Here is a 23,489-nt window from a genome sequence, read left to right on the forward strand (position 1 = left end):
ACCATGATTTTATGAAATGAAGGTATAAAAAGTCTTATCTATTGTTCATTTTTAATCCTTTTTCAATGTTAAAAACCAAACCCAACACCCTGTGATGATAGGCAAATACTCTGTCACTCAGTACATCCTCAGCCCTTATAATTTTGAGACAGTCTTTCTATGTAGCCCAGGCTGCCTTCCCCCTTATGAACTTCCAGCCTCAGTCTTCTGAATGCTGGCATCTTAGGCATGTGCCACCGTGACTGACCTATGGTTAAGTTTTAAGCATCAATGCCACTGGGTATAATTCATATGCAAAAAAAATGCAACCACAATGCATGTATTGTTTGAAGAGAATTGACAAATATGCAACCATCTGTACATGAGACCTGAGAAGGCTTCTGTAACCATCATCACATTCCATCTGGATTTTCCATTCACAGTAGTATCCTCAAGCCACTGAGGCCTAAACCCACTGCTCTGTTAGTACAGAAGATTCTCTATTTCCAGAGCTTCACATCATTATACAGAATATCCTCTTTCTTTTTATTATTTTTAGTTATTAAAAAATAATGGATTCATTGTTTTGTGTCTTTTACTCAGCCTGTTTCTGAGATATTCATATTGCACCTGTCAGTAGTTTATCCCTCTGTCATTGCTAAGCAACATTCCATTGCTTCTATACATAAAAATTTATCCATTCATGCACTGTTTTGAGTTGTTTCCAAGATGGGCAATTAATACAGCTAAAAACATTCTATAATATATCTCAAGTTAATGCTCATGCACAGAAAATAAAAGTTGAGATGATTATGGGTTTTTTGCAGCCATTTCCCATGTAGTGTTCCAGAACCAATCACCGAAGTATCTTGCTACCTTTGAATAAGACCAAGTGAATGATACATATTTGGGATCTGTTTGGGGACTGTGTATTCCACCAACTGCATAGTTATCCCCAGAAAGCTCCCCACCCTAATTACTCAAGCTTTATAGCAAATCTCAAGATTAGGTTGTGTAAAGCAGAGCATGGGAGCTCAGACATGCACATGGAAGGCTGGGACAAGAGGCTCACAAGTTTGCAACCAGTTTTTGCTTGCACAGTGAATTCCAAGATAGCCTAAACTACACAGTAAGACCTTGTTTGTAAAAAAAAGGAATGAAGAGATGGAGCAAAAGAAGGAAGAAGGGAAAGAAAGAAAAAAAGAAAGAAGTTAGAAGGAAGGAAAAAAAGAAGGAAGAAAGGAAGGAAAAGGCCAACCAAAATACACTCATATATACTCAAACATTTTCTAAAGTATACATCTTCTAAAGTATGTTCTAGATTGTCTATACTTTCATATGAACTGTAGAGTCAGGTTAGTGCCTACACAAATTTTGTTAAGACATTGATAGCTGTTGCATTAAATCTGTAGATCAATTCAGGCAAAACTGAATTAGCAGTACCTGGTTAACATTTAAATAGTACCTATTTAACATTTAAATTTTGCATGGGGGTATGGGAGTTTTATAGGATTCCAGTATGCAGATCTTGAATATATCTAAAATTACTTAACAATAATACCTGTCTGACTACTGTTGTGCCATTGAATCCAAATGCATGGAACATGTGGAAATGTAATTGTCTTTTATATGTTGACCTTGCATCCTGTAACCTCTGGAAAACTATTAACAGAAGTTACCCTGTGCATATCCTTAGGACTCCCTCCTATACTCATACATCAATGACAAGCAAAGGCAGTTTCTTGCTAATCTGATGTGGTTTTCTATTTTCATGTCTTACTGTAGTGGCCAGGGCTTCAGTAGAATGATAAGTGGAGCTGATAACCAGTCTAAGAGAAGAGAGCATTTTTTCTTCAACATGGGGTCCATCTTACAACTACAGTACAATTACCTAATTCAGGAATATAACCTTGTTTCAGTGCTATTCAGGAACCCAAAGCCTTTATTCAAATTCTCTAATGTTATTTTTCTGGTCTGACCTATTTAGTCAATGGGTTTTCTTAGCATACTTTCACTTGGCACAGCTCATGACTTTGACCCAGGTAATGTATTATTTTGCATTGTTCCTCAACATGGGCTTGTCTGGAATTTTGTCACGATTAGACTGAGGTTATACAATTCCAGGAAAAGCACCACAAAAAAAAATCACTTTACATACCCTCTCAGTGTATCCTGTTAAGAGCACAGACATCAGTAAGTCAATACTGTGATGTCAACTTTTATTTTTCATGGCTTAAATTTTGATTTATCTGATATGGAAACATTGTCTATCCTACAAACTGTATCTACTGAAAGAATATATAAGTGAAGTGTATGCACTGTACAACACACATGCTAATAAATTATAAGAGGCAACAGATTAGGCAATAGGTGAAAAATGATGCTTCTGACCAGGTTCTCGAGATAAGAAAATTCCAGATTGAAACACCATTTGATACGAGGAGGCCAACACCATTCTGGAGAGTATTGAATAGCTTTCTGGTCTAAGCACAGCTCTTAAATTTGGAGGAAAAGGCTCTTGCTTTTACAGTGTGACTGTTTTGTGTAGAAGGCCTTCCCACCCAGCATGGAGTGCAGGGCCACTGGCCAGTTTCCCCAGAGTGACTGCAGAAGGGATTGGGTTAGTTAATTTCCACTGCCCACCCATTTCTACAATCAGGCACTTCAGAGAAGTACTAGTACTGTGAATATTGTCACCACTGTCTTCACTGTCAACTGCGCTGACTCCCTTTCCCTTTCAGAGAGCCTGTAGCCAGCAATAAATGGAGAGAGAGGGAGAGAGAGAGAGAGAGATTTGGAAAAGAATCTCAATTGTCAGAAATCTGGAAACAAAGATTATAACAATGACAGTAGAGTTGACAATTTCCCAATAGATCCTGGAAGCTAAAGGATTGTTACCACTGATAACAAATGTACAAGGCTTCTCTTTAATGACCAGGGCAATGTACAAGACAAATACTTGCTAGGAAGATAGAAGAAAAAGGACCAAAACTCCCTTCTGCTAAGGGTAAGTTCATACCATGGAGGATAAGTAATGAATGAACTCTTTGTATTCCAATGCTGTACACAAAACACTGCTTCTGAGCTGCAGCTGCCTGAACTACAGTCCCCATGGGTCACTGCCTTGCAGCCTCCTTATCTGCCCCACCCTTCGTGGTTATGCCAAGCAACTTCCAGATCTTTCTCAATATTTGGGCAATGCCTTTGAGATGAAGAGACGTAGACACAGCAGTGGATCCTACCTTTGGAGATATGCAAATATGAGGGTTTTCTTTTTCTTCAATCAATGTAGGCCATTGGGCAACATGATGGGCTCTGGACCTCGGGTTTCTGGACATCTCCAATACCCAGACAATTGGAATGCCTTCTTTCTCCCAGAGGATACAGAGGTCATGGGCCAACAGTGCATCGCTAAGGTGCCAGGTGTGCATAGTGTTAGGTATATCGGGGGCAGGTTTCCAGAATGTAGGTGGGGTAAGAGTGAATGAGTCAACAGGAAAAAAATTTTTGTGTGTGTGTGTGTGTGTGTGTGTGTGTGTGTGTGTGTGTGTGTGTGTGTTACTTTTCTCAGAAGACCAATGCTGGGCGGCTCTACTTACAGGGCAGGCATAAATAGTGGCTGACTGACAAACAGAGGTTCATTTCCCTGGAACTCCTGAGGCCTCGAGGAAGCAATCTGTAAGTGTCTCTGTTTCTCATTTCATTTTCCTATCTCCTGCAGACAGTCTTTTGTCTGGGCTGTTTAAACCACTCATTTTGAGAAAGGAGTTCTAGGTTCTGGATCAGGAGTTGTGGGAGGTAGAGGTGGAGGACATAGGGGGAAATATCCTCTGTCCCTATGCCACCTTCCCTGGCTCAGTGGAAGATTTGATTTCTGATTCAGGGTAGTGTGGATTAATGCTGTATAATGTGTCCTCAGACTTACATAGTATGAAGAATTTAGGTGGAATTTTGTCTTGGTTCCCAATTTCTTACAAAAGTTGGTAGAGGAAGAAATTCCCAGACTTCCTTTAAGTTGGGATTTTAAACTCATAGAAGCAAGGACAAACTGAGTTCTCCCTGAGCCTCATGTCTTTATTAAAAAATAAACTTAACTGCACAGGGTCTCTGAATTGCCACCCAACATCAGGAAGAACCATTATTCTCAGTGAACTCGTACTCTGAAAGCACAGCACAAACTGCTCTGGGCTGAGGTTCTGCACACTCCAGCCACTATCACTGCTAACTTGCCTGCCTCAACTTGAAGGCCTGTGGGTCTGCCCTCTGCAGGCTTATTTATTTATTTATTTATTTATTTATTTATTTATTTATTTTATATAACCAAGTCCATTTAAATGAAAACAAACATTTATAGACAATATTTGGGAATTTGAGCATCATTCTTTCCAAACTACTTCCTGCTGGTAAGGGGCGCTGTCATGGGGGATACTAAGAGGATTCAGAAATCCTGGCTGTAGTCTGTCAGGATGCTTTGTCCAGCTGTTTTGAATGTAGGATCATCTGGTACTCTGTTTCACACGGTCCGGCTTGATCAAACCACATTAGTTTGGAAGGAATCCACATCTTTTCATTTTCTGTGGAAACAAAAATAGAAATCTTTTTCCCCAGTAACTTGACCTTGAACTTAAATTTTGGAGTCAAAGCATTTTTTTTTAATTTAATTTATTATTGTACATGTCGATCCCAGTTCCCTCTCCCTCCCTCCTTCCCAACCTCCCTCACTCCCTCCCTTCCTACCTCCCTCCTTCCCTCCCTTTGCCCTCTCTGCCCTCTCACATGCACTCTAACCACCCTCCCATCCCCCCACCCCAATTCCATATGTAGGGGAATGCCATCCAGTAGGGGTCATGTAGGTCTGACAGGTCATGTGAAGTAGGGACTAGGGCTTCTCTCCTGTCTCTAGATTAAGGCATTTACCCCTCCATGGGGGATGTGTTCACAAAGACCTTTTGTTCTCCAGGGATACATCTTGGCTCCACTGTCTGAGGTCCCTTAGACTGCTCAGTCCTTCTGGCTGAGACCCATATTCAGGGGGACCTGAGTCAGTCCCATACTGGCTTCCCACCTATCAGTCTGGTGGCCTATTAGCTCCTCCTTGTTCAGGTAAGCTGTCTCTATGTGTTTCTGCCACCTGGTCTTGTCCTCTCCCTCTGCATCTGAGTTCTACTTCAATTCAGTGTTTAATGTATGGGTGTTTGCTCCTGTTTCCAACAGGCATTAGTTGAGGACTCCATGGAGAAGTTAGTTGTTGATCTCACTCTCCGGGAAGGGCATTTATGGTAGCCTTTACACAGAAGCTCAAATTGTTAGTTGGCAGCAGTCTTGTAGTTCTCTAGACCTTTCTTTGTGTTCAATTTTATCTTCAAACCAATATTGGCTCCCTCTTTTATGTTCTCTCTCTCTTTCCTATCTTCTATTCCTAACCAGGCTAAATCTTCCTGGTCGCACATGTTTTCCTTTCCTCCCCCTCATTTTCTCCTACTTCTCTCTCCATTCACCGCCTCCCCCCACTGCCCCTGAGCTCTGAGGGACTTGTCCCTTCCCAGTTCTGTGAGGGACTTTATATGAATCTCTTAGAATACACCTTGTATCCTAGTTCCTCTGGTGGTGTGAATTATAGGCTGGTGATCATTTGATCTAGGTCTAAAATCCATATATGAGTGAGTACATACTGTGTTCCTCTTTTTGTGACTGGGTTACCTCATTCAGGATGGTTTCTTCAAGTGCCATCCACTTGCCTGAGAATTTCAAGATACCATTATTTTTTTCTGCAGAGTAGTGTAGATGTGCCACATCTTCTTTAGCCATTCTTCAATTGAGGGGCATCTAGGTTGCTTCCAGGTTCTTGCTATTACAAATAGTGCTGCTATGAACATAGTTGAACAGATGTCTTTGTTGCATGGATGGGAATCCTTTGGGTATATGCCTAAGAGGGGGATTGCCGGGTCCTCTGGTAAACTAATTCCCATTTTCCTGAGGAACCGCCATACTGATCTCCAAAATGGCTGTAGGAGTTTGCACTCCCACCGGCAGTGGAGGAGTGTTCCCCTTTCTTCACATCCTCTCCAACATGAGTCATCATTGGTGTTTCTAATTTTAGCCATTCTGGCAGAAGTAAGATGGTATCTCAAAGTTGTTTTGATTTGCATTTTCCTGATAGCTAAGGATGTTGAGCACTTTCTTGAGTGTCTTTCAGCCTTTTTGATTTCCTCTATTGATATTTCTTTCTTCAGTTATGTACCCCATTTTTAATAGGGTATTTGGTGTTTTGTTTACTAGTTTCTTGAGTTCTTTGTATATTTTGGAGATCAGCCCTTTGTCGGATATAGGATTGGTGAAAATCTTTTCCCAGTCTGTGGGCTGCTGTTTGGTCTTGTCTACTGTGTCCTTTGCCTTACAGAAACTTCCCATGTCTGTCGCCATGCACAAAACTCAAGTCCAAATGGATCAAAGACCTCAACATCAATCCAGCCACATTAAACCTCTTAGAAGAGAAAGTAGGAGGTACCCTTGAACAAATTGGTATAGGAGACCGCTTCCTGAACATAATTCCAGGGGCACAGACACTGAGAGAAACAATTAATAAATGGGACCTCTTCAAACCTCTGCAGGCTTCTTTCGTGCTCAGGTGAACAGGTGGTAGAGCAGAAAGCCTGTTGCCTTGACTCTTCCCACGAAGGAGGCACAGCATGGTGTCCTAAAGTTAGGGTGGCTACAGGCCAAGTAACAGTGGCCTTGCTCTGACTTGAGCCTGTCTTTCAGTACTGATGATGGAACCTCTGCTAAAAAGATGGGTAATGAAGTAGCCTGTGAGTTCATTAAGGCATTTCGAGGGAGTCCATAGAGACCTGAGGAAACTGTGAATAAGAAATGGAAGGAAGCTTTAGCCCATAACCACCAGAAGGTGGAGAGGTACCTCTCTGGTCAGGAAACCTTGGCAATCTTGTACCCCACCCCTAGTTACAGTGAACCCCTTCATTGTACAGGCCCCTTTGCCATTGTTCCCAGCCACTGTGCTGACTACTGGCTCTTTCTTCTTTGAAAGTGAAGATATTATAGTTTGTATCTTGACTGCCCCGCCAGTTAAGACATGCATGGTTGCCAGCCTATGGCACTACTGACAAGTGCTTGTAGTGTTGGGAGTTTATGACTGTGAGGAAGGTGACACCGGCACCCTGTGTAGGGAGTGACCAAAGTCTTGCACGATGTGATCAAGTCTTAGTTGGAATAAGACCCTCTCAGACAGAGCCTGAATACCCAGCTAAATACCTTCTCTCTGTTCCTCCTCAAACCGGCTTCCATACTGAATGTCCACCTGGAATGTCCCCTACCCAAAGGCTTTCCTGGAGCCCTCTCAGATACTTCAGTACACTTCTGGATATCTCTAGGTCTCTCTCCAGCTGTTAACTTAATATCTGTGAATCTTAATTGTTGTTGGTTTGTTTTTTTTTTTTTTTTTTTTGGTTTTTTCGTTTGTTTGTTTGTTTCGTTTTGTTTGTTTGAGACTTGGTTTCTTTGTGTAGCCCTGGCTATCCTGTAACTAGTTCTATAGCCCAGTCTGGCCTGGAATTCACAGAGATCCACCTGCCTCTGCCTCCCAAGTGCTAGAATTAAAGGGGTGCACCACCATGCCTGTTTCTTCTGTGATCTTCCTCATGAACTAGGTTCCTGGTCCTAGAATGCTAAACTGCCTGGCAAGCTAGCAGCCACACTCCAGCTTGAGCTCAGTGCAAACATCTAGAAGCACTCAGCCCCAGGTGTATTTTGCACCAGTATTGTGAGCTGTTGGTGGTAATCCAGGTAGTAAGGGAGATGATTCAGACTTGGCCTCAATTGAGCCAGTGTCCTAGTACACAGACAGAAAGAAGGAGGACCAGGGATGAGGACAGTCATCAGTGAGGAACATTAGACCCAGCCACAGCTCTCATTAGAGGAGAGATAGACAGTACTGTCGATCCCTATCAGAGTGCTAGTCAGGTAACTCACCCCCTCAAAGGCCATAAGCTACTGTCCTCACCTCCAGAAACTACTTTTGGAGTCTTACTGCTCTGCACTCCCATCATGAAAGAAGATATGGGAATGGAGGCTTCTCATCTCCAGACTCAGCAGTCAATACCACATCCTAGAACCATCATCACCTTTTTTCCCTTTCTCTTCTCCACAGGCCATGCTGCACCTCCTATCCATGCTTGTCCTGCTTGTGCATCCCCTGGGAACCCATGGAGCAGAAGTGAAGAGCCTCTCACAGAGATCAGTAACCAACACCTGCACCCTAGTCATGTGTAGCCCCACAGAGAATGGCCTGCCTGGTCGTGATGGACGGGATGGGAGAGAGGGTCCAAGGGGTGAAAAGGGTGATCCAGGTAGAGATGGGACCAGGGGCTCATTCTGGAGGGTTGAGGGTAAAGTCAGAATGTGAACCAACCCAAACCCTTAGATGCACTGTGTTGAACTTGGTTGGATGTGAGCTTCTCCTTTCCAGGGAGTGAGTTTCCCCCTGGTGTCCATGCTAACTGCCAAACACATGTTTTATATGATGAACCCTGTGTTTTCTCCCATCACCCAGCTTACCTGATTCCTTGGGATCTCTGGATTCTTCATTTTCCAAGAATGAATAAACCATTAATACTGGGGATTAACCTACCTGGCCCTGTTTTAGCAGTTAGAAATTAAGTCTTCACTTAATTTTTAATATTTAAATTCATCACATATGTGGTGGGAAAGATGAGGCTCCAGAGTCCTATAAACATCTTATTGGCAGCACCTGCCTTCTTAGGAATGGAAGATTGGAATTCGTGTTTCTTTGTACAAATCTGTGCTTGGGAGGGTATCACTTGAAAATCCTTTTAATCCTTTCAAAACCCACAGGTAGCATACCAAACATTTTTAACAGGTAAAATGGGGGGGGGGGGGTGATAAAGTTCAATGAACACAGTCTTCTGCACTAAACAGATCTTAACTGTTAGCTGCCTTTGTGACTGTGACCCAGTATCACAAAGTCTCAGTTCGCATATCTCCCAGTGAGAATAATATTTGCCAAATAATCTTTGTCAAATGATAGAACCAAAGATGTTATTTTATATTGAGTCTTGTGGGTAGAGTTCAGTGTTTCTGCTGACCGATTTAGTGTAGTCTTCTGGTTTAGCAGAAGTACTAATAAGCAAAAGAACTGACCCTGGAAATATTGACCCTGAAGAGTCTTATTGGCAAGAGTGGGAAAGTCAATAAACCAGCAACACAAGTAGAGGGACACACCTCCCTGAGCTGAAGCTTTGATGGAGTCAAATACTATATTTCTGGCCCCAGTTTGCATTTTAGTTGGAAGGAAAACAATAACATTTAGGATAAATCTGTCTGTAGGGTCCATGGGATAAAGGGCAAGAAAATGTCTCAGGGAAGATGCAAAGTGGCTCCCTGTGTGAATGGAATGGGGCTTGAGAGCCATCTTGGAGAAAAACACAAAAGGAAAGGAACTCAGTGTAGCAGCTTGCTCTCTCAGAGATCCCTGTGGCTCTCTTGATTCCAAGGGACCTGTGGATTGAGGGTTGGGTGGTCCTTTCCCCAGTGGCTCTAGAACTGGCCTTACCCCTGTATTTTTCCTGGTCTTTGGTTGGGTCTTGAGCAGAAGAAGGGCTTAAGTGGGGGAATGGCTTTTTCTTTTTCTTTTCTTTTTTCTGGTTCCTCCATTCTAGTCACTTTTGATGACTAATGTATTTGCCAGATTTTGAAATCTGTTGGCCCCAGCATAGGTTAAAAAGATCAGTTGAGGTTTAAGAAGAGACAACCTTGAGGAGGTGATGTAGGAGGCAAGGAATAGATCTGGGGCCGCTGTGGTAAGACTTCAGGCTAAGAGATGCTTAGCCTGAATCTTAGTATGTCTGCCTCAGTCGGGTACATATGTGATGTGGCTCAGCCAAGTAAGCTTCTATGCTTCATCCATGGGAAGAATTGTAAAAGCCACAATCTTCTAGAAAATTCACAGACACCCTATCCCAACAGTAGTTCTTGCCCTTGGAAGGACTCTCTTGTCATAGAACAGTTTCAAACATGAGATTTCCTCTCTTTTCTGTCCAAAATAATCTACATAGAATTTAGTCTCTAAACCCCATCTAGTCCTGCCTCTTCTGAGGACTCAGTGTGCTGGGCAGTGCTCTGTGAGGAGAGAAACATATCCCACTTCCTCATCCTCAACAGTTGCCCTTGTCCCATAGTTTGAAGACCACACATGCAACAGTGCAAAGTGGTCAAACTTTTGTCAATTCCCCTCCTTCCCAATTGTTCTGACTAATCACTATTTTACATTATGACTCATGTATGTTTTAGAATCCACATAAAACAGAACATGGGACATTTCTCTTTCTATGTCTGGCTTTCACTTAATATGATTACTTCACATCCACCTATTTTTCTAAAAATAATAAGATTTTATTCTTCTCTATGCCTGGATAATATCTCACTGTGGATATATGCCACATTACCCATTCATCCATTAGTAGGCATCTAGGCTATTGGCATGTCTCAGCTACGGTGAATGATGCTTCACTAAACATGAGTGTGCAGGCATCTTTTTAGTTTGTTCATTGCATTTCAATTGGATGTATTCTGAGGCATAGTAGGATCATATGGTAATTATAGCTCTAGCTATTTTTTTTTTTTAGAAAGCCTAACACTATTTTCCATAGCAGCATACTAATTTATTTCCCTACATAAAGCTTCCCTTTTCTCCATATCATTGCTACCATTTGTTATCTCTGTGTGTAATACACACACATGCACACACATTTACATAAACACACACACACACACATATGGGGTTTTGAGATTTTGAGACAGTTTCTCACTGTAGCCCTGGCTGACGTGGAACTTGCCATGTAGACCAGGCTAGCATCCGAGATCTTCTTCCTGAGTGCTGGGGTTAAATGCATGTGCCACAATCCCTGGTTTATTTTGTTTTGTTTGGTTCAGTTATAGCCATTCTAACTGGGGAAAATGCAATTTCATAGTTTTGTTTGCATTTCTTTGATGGCTACTGAAATTGAGATTTTTTTTCAAGTACTTTCTAACTTTCTATTTCTTCTCCTGACCAGTCTCTTCAGATAATCTGCTCATTTTTAAATTAGATCATTTGCTTTTTATTGCTGTTTTTTTAATTCCTTAGATATTCTGGATATTAAAGTTTTGTTACATGAATGTTTGACTCATGGTTTCTGCCACCCGGTAGGTTGTCTCTTCTCTCTGCTGGGTATCTCATCTGTTGCACAGAGGCTCTTCAGTCTGCTACATTCTTTAAGATTTCACTCCTTGTGCTTCTAGGGCTCTTCACAAATAAACAATGATCAAGTAGATAAATAACAATAAGCAAGTTAGTATCTATGCAATGCAATTTCTGATTTAAAAAAATAGTTGGCTCTCCTGATGTACACTGCCAATACACTCACTCTAATATGCACACACAGCTATATACATGTACATATACTTGTGTACATATACATCTTCACACTTGTCCTGTAGTCGCTAATCAATCAATTAATGCTGACAGATTGCCTTCTGCTGACATGGTGGCCCTGGGGCAGGGGAAAGAGCACTGCACGGAAGGAAGCTCTTGGCTTGAACTCACCTCCAAGCCAAGGACATCTATTTCCTCTAAGTGGGGACACTGATTTTGTGGGTCACCACGGGACCAGTATGTGTGACTTTAGGCTGCCCATATTCTGAAGAACCATGAAGAAATGCCAGGGACTTCATCCAGTAGACATTGATCCCCCCTGAGCTGAGGACTTATTTTGGATCCGTTTCTTTTGTTTCTATAGGTTTGCCAGGACCTGTGGGGCTCCCAGGGATGCCTGGTCCTGCAGGTCCAGTTGGGCCCAAAGGGAACAATGGCTCTGCTGGAGAACCTGGACCAAAGGGAGACTCTGGACCAGTTGGTGAGCAATGGGTCATGGGATTCAGCTGGTGCCTCCAGCTGCTGCTTCTATCATTAGGGTATGTAAGTGGCAGGCACAGAACCTGTCTCAGGAAGGGGGAAGAAGGATGCTCTGAAGGACGCACTGGGTTGTTTCAGATTGGACTACTGCCTCTTCGACCTCTGCTTTGACAATCGCCTTGTACACTCCCACTACCAAAGAAGATTGGTGTGGCTGAATGGGCTGATCCTTTTCTGCCAGGACCTCCGGGACTTCCAGGTGCGCCTGGTCTAGCCGGGAAAGAAGGCCCCTCTGGCAAGCAAGGGAACATAGGACCTCAAGGCAAACCAGGTCCGAAAGGAGAGGCTGGGCCGAAAGGTAGGTGAAGGGTGTGACTAATCTGGGAGGGAGAAAGGAGGAACGACAGTGGAGGCCTTTGGTAGGATCTGTGGCATGGTCAGACTGCCAGGAGAAACCAAGGATAGTAACACTGTGAAGACTTTGGCATGCATACCTGTCTCACACCTCACCACGCTGACAGTATTTCTCCCTGTTTGTTCCTTTCTCAGGAGAAGTAGGTGCTCCAGGCATGCAGGGATCTGCAGGGGCAAAAGGTCCTGCAGGTCCCAAGGGAGAAAGAGGTGCCCCTGGTGAGCGAGGAGCCCCTGGGAATGCTGGGGCAGCAGGTAAATGATGAATCAATCTATGGGGGGTTAGATGGAGTTCCACAGTGCCCCCTGAGAGCTGCCAAGGCCTATATCCCTTCTTCAACTCACCCATTAACTCAAAGCTAGGCTGTGGGGGCAGACTGCTTCCAAGGAGGGTGAATGCAAACCTCTGGGATTGCTCGTCCACAGGGAGAGGGCTGTTTTAAGCAATATGGAGTCTCTTTGCAGGGAAGTTATATACAGACAAAGTTGTTTGCCAAGTGATAAGGAGCCATGCACAGAGCCAGCATGTGTCTGAGCATGAGTCTATATGTGAAGAAGGTACTTAGCTGGGGTTAGGATAGACTATGTCCAATGAGGTAAAAATGCTGGAAAATGGGCACAGAGCATAGCCAGTTCTTTTTGCATTCCAGGGCCTGCTGGAGCTGTGGGTCCACAGGGAGCTCCAGGTTCCAGAGGGCCCCCAGGACTCAAGGGGGACAGAGGTACTCCTGGAGACAAAGGAGCTAAAGGTGAAAGTGGGCTTCCAGGTAAGGCAGAAGTTTCAGGTGCTGGGACTCTCACTGGGATGCAGATAGGTAGGGGGGCAGTTCTGGCTTAACTAAGTCATTTGGGAAAAGAGGTAACAACACCTGTGTTCCTGGTTTATAGGTTAGCCTGTGCATCTAACAACCCAGTGGGTAAGAATTATACAAGGAATGTATATTTCTATTCTTCCTCTAAGGATGGGGATGTCTGTCATCTGGTTTGTCTGCCATCTTGTTCAGACTTGGTTGAAATTCTGGGGCTTATTTAGAGACCATAAGAAATACCTGAACAGATGCTGGGTGTCATGGATCATACTTGTCATCCTAGTACTTGAAAGGCTATGACAGGAGGATCACTGAGTTGAATGCCAGCCCAGACTACATTAGACCCTGTCTTGAAAACAAACAGACAAATACACACTGGGGAGATGGGTCAGTGGGTGAAATGTTTGCCACACAGACATGAGTTCCAGAATTCATATCCCCAAATGGTGGGTAACCATGGCAGTCTGCCAGTAACCTCAGCCCTGCAAGTACAGAGACGGCATCCCTGGAGCAAATTGGCTAGCTAGGCTAGCCAAATAATCAACAGGGGGCTCAAGTGAGAGACTCTACCTCAATATATAAGGTGGAAAGTGGAAGGTGGAAGGCGGTGGAGGAAGACACCTAATATCAATCTTGGATCACATATACATACACATGTAACACACATGTATACCACACACACCACATACATACAACCACCACCACCACTTCCACCCACACAATAATTCTTTGAAAAAAGAAAGGAGAAAGAAAGCTAGGCCTACATATGTAGAGCTTGATGGGAGTTAGCAAGCTCCCCACCTTGACCCTTCCCCTTTTATCCTGGGGCCCAGGCAGGTTATAGTGAGGCTTGCAGTGTAATCTTTACATAGCCATTTCTCTTCTTTCCCTCCTACATAGACAGCGCTGCACTGAAGCAGCAGGTAGAGGCCTTAAAAGGACAACTACAGCATCTAGAAGCTACCTTCTCTCGCTATAAAAAAGGTGAGTTCCTGAATCCAAACTAAATCTGGCAGTGATGAGTTCTGGACCTTGTTGAGCTAGGGTTCCTCATTTGGCTGAAGTTTGCTGAGTCTAGGATGGGAATGAGGAGGAACTAGGTTTAGGGCTAGACTTGTGACTGGAGCAACACATTGTGCATCCATCAACATACATGAATACGTGTGTGATATAAGCACACATAGACTGGCACAAACTTCAGGACAGATATTGGGTCCTTCTATGTGGTTTGGATGAGTGAGTGGGAGTATTCATGTAATACATGCAAGCTCACCCAGGATCATAAAGCCTGTGACAGCACATGAGTCCTGCACTACCTGTTTGGAGCTGCCCTAGGACCATCGTGAACCCATGGAGAATTTTCCCCGAGGTCGTTTTAAAGATACTCAGAGGAGAAGAGCAGTGAGTCAAGATGCAGCTTGATCTCTAAGCAGCCTCACGTTGTAGGGCCTCTCCAGGGTACAATCCCTCTCCAGAGACCTAAGAGACTAGTATCTTTTGTAGACTTCCATGCATAAGTATAAAACCACAGAGACTGGAGTGCATTGAATGAAAGAGGTGTGACATGCTACGCAGGTGTTGTTACATAACCCATCACTTCAGAGTCAGGGAAGTGAGTTTGTTTTGCCACAGATAGTCATTGCTTGGGTCTTAATAGCTGGTTTGTTCCCTTTTGGGTTTCACCATTAACCCTACTCCCAGTTTCCCTGAACACATGCACCTCTCAGAAGCACTTCTCTCCATCTCTCCGGCACTTCCAGGTCTAGGAGGCGGAGGCCAACCTGGGACGTGACCCAACTCTCAGATGCCCCACTCTTTCCTTGACTGTTTCCTAACCCCAGCACACAGCAAAGACCCTGACTGACCACTTGTATCTTCTGTACACTTGTACACTCAAAAGTAATTTCCATAGAAAAAGTTGTTTCAGTTGTACACAGCAACTGACATATCATGGGTCAAACAAGAAAAGTTGGAGTTTCCTTTTGAAGGCATATCTCTCTCTCTCTCTCTCTCTCTCTCTCTCTCTCTCTCTCTCTCTCTCTCTCTCTCTCTCTCTCTCTCCCTCATTCCCTCCCTCCTTCCTTTCCTGTGTAAGCTAAAGGTTGATGTCAGGTGTCCTTTACCACTTTATTGAGTTTTAATTTTGTTATGTGTGTATGTGCATGACTTATGTGGCCAAGTGTACCATGGTGCTCATGTGGAAGTCAGAGGACAACTTTGTGAAGGCAATTCTCTCCTCCTACTTTAAGTAGGTTCCAGAGATTCAACTCATGCTACCAGGCTATGCAGGAAGAGGCAAACATCTCTACCCTTGAGCCAACTTACCAGTCCTCCACCTTGTCTTTTTTGAGAGCAGATCTCTCAGTAAACCTGGTCCTTACTGTTTTTATAAAGTTGACTGGACAGTGAGGCTATCCATCCCACCTTAGGATCCATCTGTCTCCACTTCCAGTGCTGGGCTTCCATATTTGTACCCCTGTGTCCAGCTTTTAGATGGGTGTGGAAGATGCAGATTCAACTCATATATACACAGCAAATGCTTTACCGGTTGAGCCATCTCCCTGCCTGTGTTTGAGCTTTGGTGTCAGACTGCATGAGGACCCCACAATTATACCAGCTCAGGCCTTGTATTCAATTCTTTTTGGCTCAAGTGCACTTGCTTGTGAGTAGGGAGACATAGCTCCTCTCATAGAGTACACTGTGATACTAAGTCCTCTGAAATGGAGTGTCTTTGCTTCATTATCTCTGGTTTCCTATAACCCATCATAAGCTGACTGGGGGAAGTTCCCAGCTCCAACTCAAATTACTCACAGCCCCAGAACCCTAGCTAGGGACTGCTACCACTTCAGCCCACCTTTCTTCCTCTTCCAGCTGCACTCTTCCCTGATGGCCGAAGTGTTGGAGACAAGATCTTCAGGACAGGGGGCTCTGAAAAGCCTTTTGGGGATGCCCAGGAGATGTGCAGGCAGGCTGGAGGTCAGCTGGCCTCCCCACGTTCTGCAGCTGAGAATACTGCCATAGAGCAGCTGATCACACCTCACAATAAGGCTGCCTTTCTGAGCATGACTGACATGGACACAGAAGGCAAGTTCACTTACCCCACAGGAGAGCCCCTAGTCTACTCCAATTGGGCTCCAGGGGAGCCCAACAACAATGGTGGAGCAGAGGACTGTGTGGAGATCTTCACCAATGGCCAATGGAATGACAAGGTTTGTGAAGAGCAGCGCCTTGTCGTCTGTGAGTTCTGAGCCACTAGGGGTAGGAGACAGGACAGTGCTTGAGCCAGTGGTATGGCTCAGACCTGTGTGTTGCCAACACCCTAATAAAAGGTGACTACCTGTGTAGCTTGGGTTCTCTGAAAAAAACGGTCAAAGGCAGGGTTACCAGAGCACATCTATCAGAGTATTGTGCATGGCTGCCTTCCTATGCTGAAAACCTCTCAGGAGAAAGAGAGGCCCTGTTTTCTCCAGCATTATAGGGGATGAAAGTTCATCTCTATGACCTGTCACAGAATGCAATGTTTTCATCTTGGTCCTGAGGCTGATGGTATCCTCTTTAAACTTTCTCCTTTGGGCTTTCTCCACTCTTGCCTGAGGTTCCTGGCATCCTGGCTGCTCCTGGCCTTACATCTCTATTCTTCCCCTTCACCACCTAATGGCCACACACAGGCCCTAGCTCTCTGTTCTCATTCACTCCACGGTGTGATCACTGGCTTTATATTCCATATGTGGTCCTTTTGATGCCCCCAAACTAAAAAATGGTAAGCTATAGACCTCTAGCTGTCTGAAAGCCCAGCAGAATGACCAGGCAGGAAATGTCTGTTTCCCTACTCGATGTCATGGCTACACCTAGGAAATCATTCCTCAAAAGCCTTATCAGTGGAGCTGAGACAGGCCTTTGTACCAATGTAAACTCATCTGGAGTCTCAGGGAGGAAGGAGCAGAGGGGCTAGCCATGCTCTAAAGGATCCTAAGCCTTATGCTGCCAGATGGTTCTAGAGTAGTCTATCTCTTCTGCCTCAGAGATAATGCAGTTAATAATACTTATGTATTTTAAAATTTATTTTTATTCTATGTGTATAAATGTTTCACTGGAACGCATGTATGTGTACCATGTATGTGCCTGCTTATTCTCCAGAATGGAGATTATGAATGGTTATTAGACACCATATGGATGCTGAGACTTGAACCCAGGTCCTCTGCAAGAGCAACGAGTGCTGTTAACTGTTGAATAACCTTTGCAGCCTCATCCTCCTTCTCTTTCAAATGTGGAAAGTGAGGGGACTCAGACAAGGACCACTTGGGATGGTAGAGTTGGTTGGTGGGTCATGAACAAATTTTTCCTGACCTCAAAGCTAACAATTCTGTGTATTTGGTTGATTTTGACACATTCTTCCAAAATTTATTTTAATTATACCTGCATTCAAGAAATACAAAGGACACCTGGGTAGAACATATATGAATAAAAATGACACAAATACCCTTCTAGAGGCAGAAACCATCACTCTCCTGTCCCAGAGACCAGAGGGAATTGACCTTTCTGTATAGTCTCCCCCACCCAAATGGAACCCCTCTTCCAAGAAGCCATTCAGCATGACTCAGATAAGATATCCTGTTTTATGAGAAAAGCCCCACACTTCCAGACAGTGTGAAAACAACTCCCAACTTGGATTTTTTTTTTCCTTGTTACTGGGAAAGAAATGTCCTGGCACCTCCTGAAAAACAAGTCAGTTGCATAATAAAGAACAAATAATTCTTGGAGCAGAGGCCACACCTGTGCACTCAGGTGGAAGGAGCTTAGAGAGGCCCCTTTTATAGTTCAGGAACAGGAAGCAACTAGATCTTGTTTAAGACACAGAGGGAACTTACCTATAAATAGATGGCTCATGTGTGCCTAAGAAGCACTGAGGAACAGGCAGGGTCAGGCGGTCTCACTGGACCCTTCATGCCCACACGTCTCTCTCCTACTCATATCTTCCTGCTTCCTGTCTCTAGAGTATCAGTTCTCAATGTTTGGGCCAGGACCCTTGGGATCACATATCAGATATTTACATTGTGGCTCATTACAGTAAGAAAAATATAGTTATGAAGTAGCAACAAAACCACTTTATAGTTGGGGGGATCACCATGATGTGAGGAACTCTATTAAAGGGTCAAAGAATTAGGAAGGTTGCAAACCACTGCTCTAGACTGTGCAAGGACAAAAAACAGACATAGACATGGAGCACAGAAGTAAGAAGCACTTGCCCGCTACCAGCCCTCCTCAGCTCATTTCTTAACAACTGCAAGAAAAGAATAACAGAACTCTATGAAGAGGAAAACAGTCTCCTATCATGCTGAAGGTCTAGGATGTTGATATCCCAACCCCTATCAGAGGAGTCTTCAAATCCACTACACCACAGGCAAGGAGGGCTTGATTTTCTCTGAACACAGAAAACATATCAAGATTATCTGTAGACACAGCCTGATTAAGGATAACACTGAAATAAATATTTCCAAGGTTACAATTTTAAGTTTTATTGCACTTAGGTGCACACTGCTCAACACACATGTGAAGGCCAACATGGTTTAAAATGGTTCATTTGAACCAAGGCCCCTTTCTAACTAGCATAATTGAGAGATGAAGCTGGGCTTATGTAACTCTTAGACTCTCAGGAGATAAAATAATCTACGCACTGCCACTTGAGTCAAGAGATCGCTGACACCCATCCTTACATGTCTGCAGCAGGGTCCTCCACAGCAGATGCATTGGGAAGCCCTGCTTAGTTTAATAGTATTTTTAAGATGTTAATTTCTTATTTTCTTTTCTTTCTTTTCTTTCCTTTCTTTTGCATTTTTTGCTTTTTGAAACAGGGTCTTTCTATGCAGCCCAAACTCTCCACTCTCTTGCCCTCAGCTTGCAGAGTCTGGGATCACAGGTGTATATCACCATGGGCAGCTAGTTTAATGTGTATCCTCTAGACTCCTCCTGTTTCTCCATCCTCCTACCACTAAATCAGCCCACATCCCATAATGCATAGCCAGAGAGGAGCCCTCTTTAGGATCTCCTTCTTTAGGATCCTATTTTTGTTCTGAATCCTTTTGACACACACACCACAGACAGTTGAATGACTTGTTTGGGGAATTCTCAACCACTCTTACCATCTGGAAATCCTCCTTATTCAATCCCAAAGGTGTGTTTGAGAAACAAAACAACCCCACCCTCAAAACCCTACTAAGGAAAAACTGTTAGTTGAGATATCAAATACTTCTTCAGAGCTGGATACAAAGATGAAATGGCTGGCTGTGTGCTCTCAGATCCCTACAGAGGAAAAGAAGTAACCTGTAGGATTGAGTTGCAGCAGCAAGCAGTAGAGGTGCATGACAGTAGAGTAGAATGAATGCATGATCTGAGGGCATGATCACCAGCTATTGCCAAGCTTCTCAGAGACCAAGACTTTTCTCTGCCACAGGGCCTATCTGTGACTGGTAGGCTTCTGAGTGGCCTCTCATGGTAGATTTTCTGGGTTCCTCTAAAGTTTCAGTGACAGCCCTTATGAGACAGTCATTACTACCTCTAGATGGTCAGAATGATGTCTGTGCCCATTTCTCTCATGCCCCCTTTCTTATGACCATGTGATTGTGGAAGGAGTCGTGGGCATAAAATTGTACATTCATACATCCTGGGACAGTAAGCGTTTGCATGGAAAATAGCCACCTTGAGGATCGGCTGGTTCCACTTGGACTGTGAGTGAGAAATGGAGGTCCACAAGTGAACATTTTTCACGCATTAACATATTTCATCTACATTTACTTAGGAGCCTGTAGGCTGTGTTACCCAGCTTGTCTGAACCACTGTTGTGTCACAGAGGGTCTTGCCTGCATGAAGTGGTCCCTGCTATATTTGTTTAGTAAGAAGAGCAAATGGAATGAATGACCAAGGGAGCCAAGTGAACAAGACCCTTAATTCCTGCTTAAAGGGGCCGAATGAAGTGTTTCCAGATGCCATCAGTCCCTTTGATCTGAAGTTAGAGAGCAGTGACCTCACTGTTCATTCTTCTGCCCTAACACTTCAAGTATGAGTGGCTGAAATTTCAGAGGCAACTTCAGGAAAGCAGATACTGTCTGTGACCAGAGGGACAGAGTATGGGTCAGAGCAAGAAGGAGAAGAAAGCGGGTGGTAGGTTTTTAGCAAGCCTGACTCACTAGCTGGAGAGACGCTACAAGAGCAGAAGGAGGAAGAGGGAGTTCACGAATTCTTTGAGGGCTCTAGAAACTCCATGAATTTCCCATGATATGTTCCCCAGGCAGAAAAGGTAATTGAGAGTGGGAGGATCTCCTGAAATGACTCCAGGGTTCTTAGAAAAGAACAACTGCTAGCTGAGTGAGGAATAATAAGGAAAATAATGCAATTTGATAGGATTTGACACATTTTCTGTTAAAGGAATTTTTATAAAACTAGCAGGATAAAAATAATACACTAAACAAAATATGAATGGATAGGATAATGAAAAAATAAAGTCTAAAAATGAACCCAGGTTCATATACCATATATGCCTGATAAAAACAGGGTACCAAAATGACTTGTCAATTAATACTGTTCAGTTAAATTACCAAGCACTTAGGGGAAAAATATATATTTTAGTTACATATATAAAAAGGAAAACTGAGACTGGGGATATAGCTCAATGCTAGAATGATTGATTGTCTAGCATGTGTGAGTTCCTGGGCTCTACTTCCACCATAGCAACAAATAAATTAATTAATTGTTAATCTATTAATTAAAACTTAAAAGAAAATCAGAAGATCTGAGTATTGCATCCTATACACTTGGAGATGAAACGGATATCTAAAAATAACACTGCTGGGTAAATGATAATGCTGGTGTGTGTGACTACATGAAAAAATATATAAAACTGATGAATAACATACAACTAAAAGAAGAGTTCTGGGGCTCTACAGATTGCTCAATTGTTAAGAGAACTGGCTGCTCTTGCAGAGAATCCAGGTTCAATTCCCAAAAGCTACATGACAGTACCAACTGTAACTCTGTTTCCAGGGGATTTAACACCTTTTTCCGTCCTCCAGTGTCACTATGCAAGCATGTGGTACACAGACATACATGCAGGCAAAACACTCAAGCATATAAAATAAATCAGCGAATAAATAAAAACAAATTTTAAAAGGAGTGCTTGTGTATTTACAGTGTACATAACAATATATCAATATGAAAATGATAAATCACTAAGTAGAAAAAAATGATCTAAGATCAAGAAGAGGAAATTCATCAGTGTTTATCATCACTGAGACATGGAAAAATGCACAATGTTAGTAACAATTAACAAGAAAAAAAACAGTCTCCCCAAATCTACAGAGATTGTTTATGATGTCATACTAAGAAGTAAAAAACAAATTCAGGGGAAACTATGCATAGTGGCTCTGACCTGTAAAATCACCATTCCTCAGGCTGAGGCAGGAGGATTGCTACAAGTTCAAGGCAAACATGAGTTAAATAGCAAAATGTTTTCTCAACAAAATAAAATAAAAACATAAATGTTCATCTTGTGTTATGCACTGTGTGTGTGTGTGTGTGTGTGTGTGTGTGTGCAGGTGCAGTTGCCTGGGTGCACAAACGGAGCTCAAAATTATGTGCTGCCCTATTCCTTTCCACCTTATTGCATCAAGACAGTCTTTCAAAGAACATCCCACTGGGCTTTCTACATAGATGTTGGGAATCTGAACACAGATCCTCATGATTGCATAACAAGCACTATACCTACTGAGACATCTCCTCTTCATTTATTTTTTGAGATAGTGTCTCACTCTGTAGTCTAAACTGGACCGGAACCAGCTGTGCAAACCAGGCTGATCTTGAATTCATGTTAATCCCCTAGGCCCTACCTCCCAAATCCTGGGATAACAGATGTACTCTATCATGTCTCATTACTGATCATCTTTCTAAAGCAAATTTTCAGCTCCGTATGGTAATACACTTCTGCCTATAACCCCAGCATTTGGGAGCCAGAAGCAGAAGGATTAGACACCACTGTCATCTTTGCTGTATTAAAGAGTTAAACATCAGCATGCACCAAGGTTTTAAGCTCAGACCTATAGACACTCCTTGTCTAAAAAAGACAAACTGCACAAGCAATGATGACAAAAATCCTCCAAACATAAAAATGAAAACAAAAAATTTAAAATAATAACAAAAAATAAATATTAAAGCTAATTAAATATAAAAACAATAGAAATGATATATTAACTAAGAGACAAGAATTTTTTAAGGGTTTCTCTGCATAGCCCTGGATGTCCTGGAACTCACTCTGTAGAGCAGACTAGCTTCAAACTCAAAAGCTCTGCCTATCTCTGCCTCCTAAATGCTGTGATAAAAGACATGGGCCACCACACTTGGTTGAGCTCAGACTTTTTAAAAATTATGTTTGAAAGACTATATATATCCTGATAAATCTATAAAATATTTCACCAATATAGATAGATGCTTGTTGATTTACAACAAAATCATTTCCCCACAAATGCACTATAACTTAAAACCATCACAAATTGAAAATGCATTTATTTAAAAAAAAAGAAAAAAAGAAAAAAAAAAGCTAACCTATGGAAGGAACATCCTGGCTTAGCCCAGCTTGCTTTGGATCTAAGAGCCCTTATATCAGCCAATAGCTGGACAAAATTGTCTAACACAAAATTTAGTTTTTAGTAAAATGGTGACTGCCACATATACCCAAGCAGGTGTATTTTGTAATGAGATGTGAAAACACAAAACCCCCAAATATGCCAGTCTCACTTATGATCTTAAGTGTTAACAACTACAGCTCTCTGGTGCATTTTGAGAGAGAAACACACCCGAGTATTCCCACCCTGAGAAGGTCAACATCTCAAATATTATTTTTACACTGCTATAACATTGAAAATTAGAAGTCCAACCATTTAAAGTCAGGGACTATTGGAAGTAGCATCAAGAAAGTGCAGATACCTTCCAGGCCTGCCAGAACTGACCGAGGCAAGGATGAAAGGATCTTGGTTGGCCTCCTCCCCCATTCTTCTTTGCCTGTGGCCTCTGGCCTGAGCTCACCTTCTCCACCTCTTGCCCAGAAGCTCTGGGTGTTCTATAGTTCCCTGATATGCTGTGTTTTCTCTGTGTGGAAATGAAACTGTGACATGGGAAGGTACTTTCTGGGAATGTAAGGAATAATGGTCCTCCTACCAGTTGGGTAGAAGTTGCCAGAAAATAGGTGGGGAGCTGAGCATATCTCTCATGGCTACATGGTACCTGCCCAGAGTTCACTAATGACCCTCAAGATGAATTCTTTCTTTAGGCCCATCCCTTCCCTGGAGAAGGGCAGGGCCCTCTTGAGCAACCATAAC

The 23,489-nt window shown here is 43.0% G+C and overlaps 1 protein-coding gene across 2 annotated transcripts; it reads left to right on the forward strand.

Moving 5' to 3' along the window:
- Positions 1-3,217: 3,217 nt before the first annotated feature.
- Positions 3,218-17,225, forward strand: Sftpd (surfactant protein D). Of its 2 annotated transcripts, XM_051206826.1 has the most exons (10): positions 3,218-3,402; positions 3,581-3,657; positions 4,940-5,082; positions 8,144-8,342; positions 11,790-11,906; positions 12,147-12,263; positions 12,455-12,571; positions 12,967-13,083; positions 14,026-14,109; positions 15,997-17,225. In XM_051206826.1, exons 4-10 carry the CDS (start codon positions 8,147-8,149, stop codon positions 16,371-16,373), a joined length of 1,125 nt encoding a protein of 374 aa, XP_051062783.1. In that variant the 5' UTR covers positions 3,218-3,402; positions 3,581-3,657; positions 4,940-5,082; positions 8,144-8,146; the 3' UTR covers positions 16,374-17,225. The 2 variants fall into 2 exon arrangements, with proteins under 2 accessions (XP_051062783.1, XP_051062784.1); XM_051206827.1 differs by lacking the exon at positions 4,940-5,082 and having other exon boundaries at positions 3,219-3,402.
- The last annotated feature ends 6,264 nt before the right edge of the window (positions 17,226-23,489 follow it).

The sequence above is a fragment of the Phodopus roborovskii genome, unplaced genomic scaffold, assembly GCF_943737965.1.
Source record: "Phodopus roborovskii unplaced genomic scaffold, PHOROB, whole genome shotgun sequence".
Taxonomy (NCBI): domain Eukaryota; kingdom Metazoa; phylum Chordata; class Mammalia; order Rodentia; family Cricetidae; genus Phodopus; species Phodopus roborovskii.

Bases quoted from the DNA above. Each gene is read 5' to 3' on its own strand.
- Sftpd (XM_051206826.1), top strand. From the start codon at position 8,147: ATGCTGCACCTCCTATCCATGCTTGTCCTGCTTGTGCATCCCCTGGGA. The intron at 12,264-12,454 runs GTAGGTGAAGGG...TTCCTTTCTCAG, and splicing joins AGGAGAGGCTGGGCCGAAAG to GAGAAGTAGGTGCTCCAGGC. The intron at 12,572-12,966 runs GTAAATGATGAA...TTTGCATTCCAG, and splicing joins TGGGAATGCTGGGGCAGCAG to GGCCTGCTGGAGCTGTGGGT.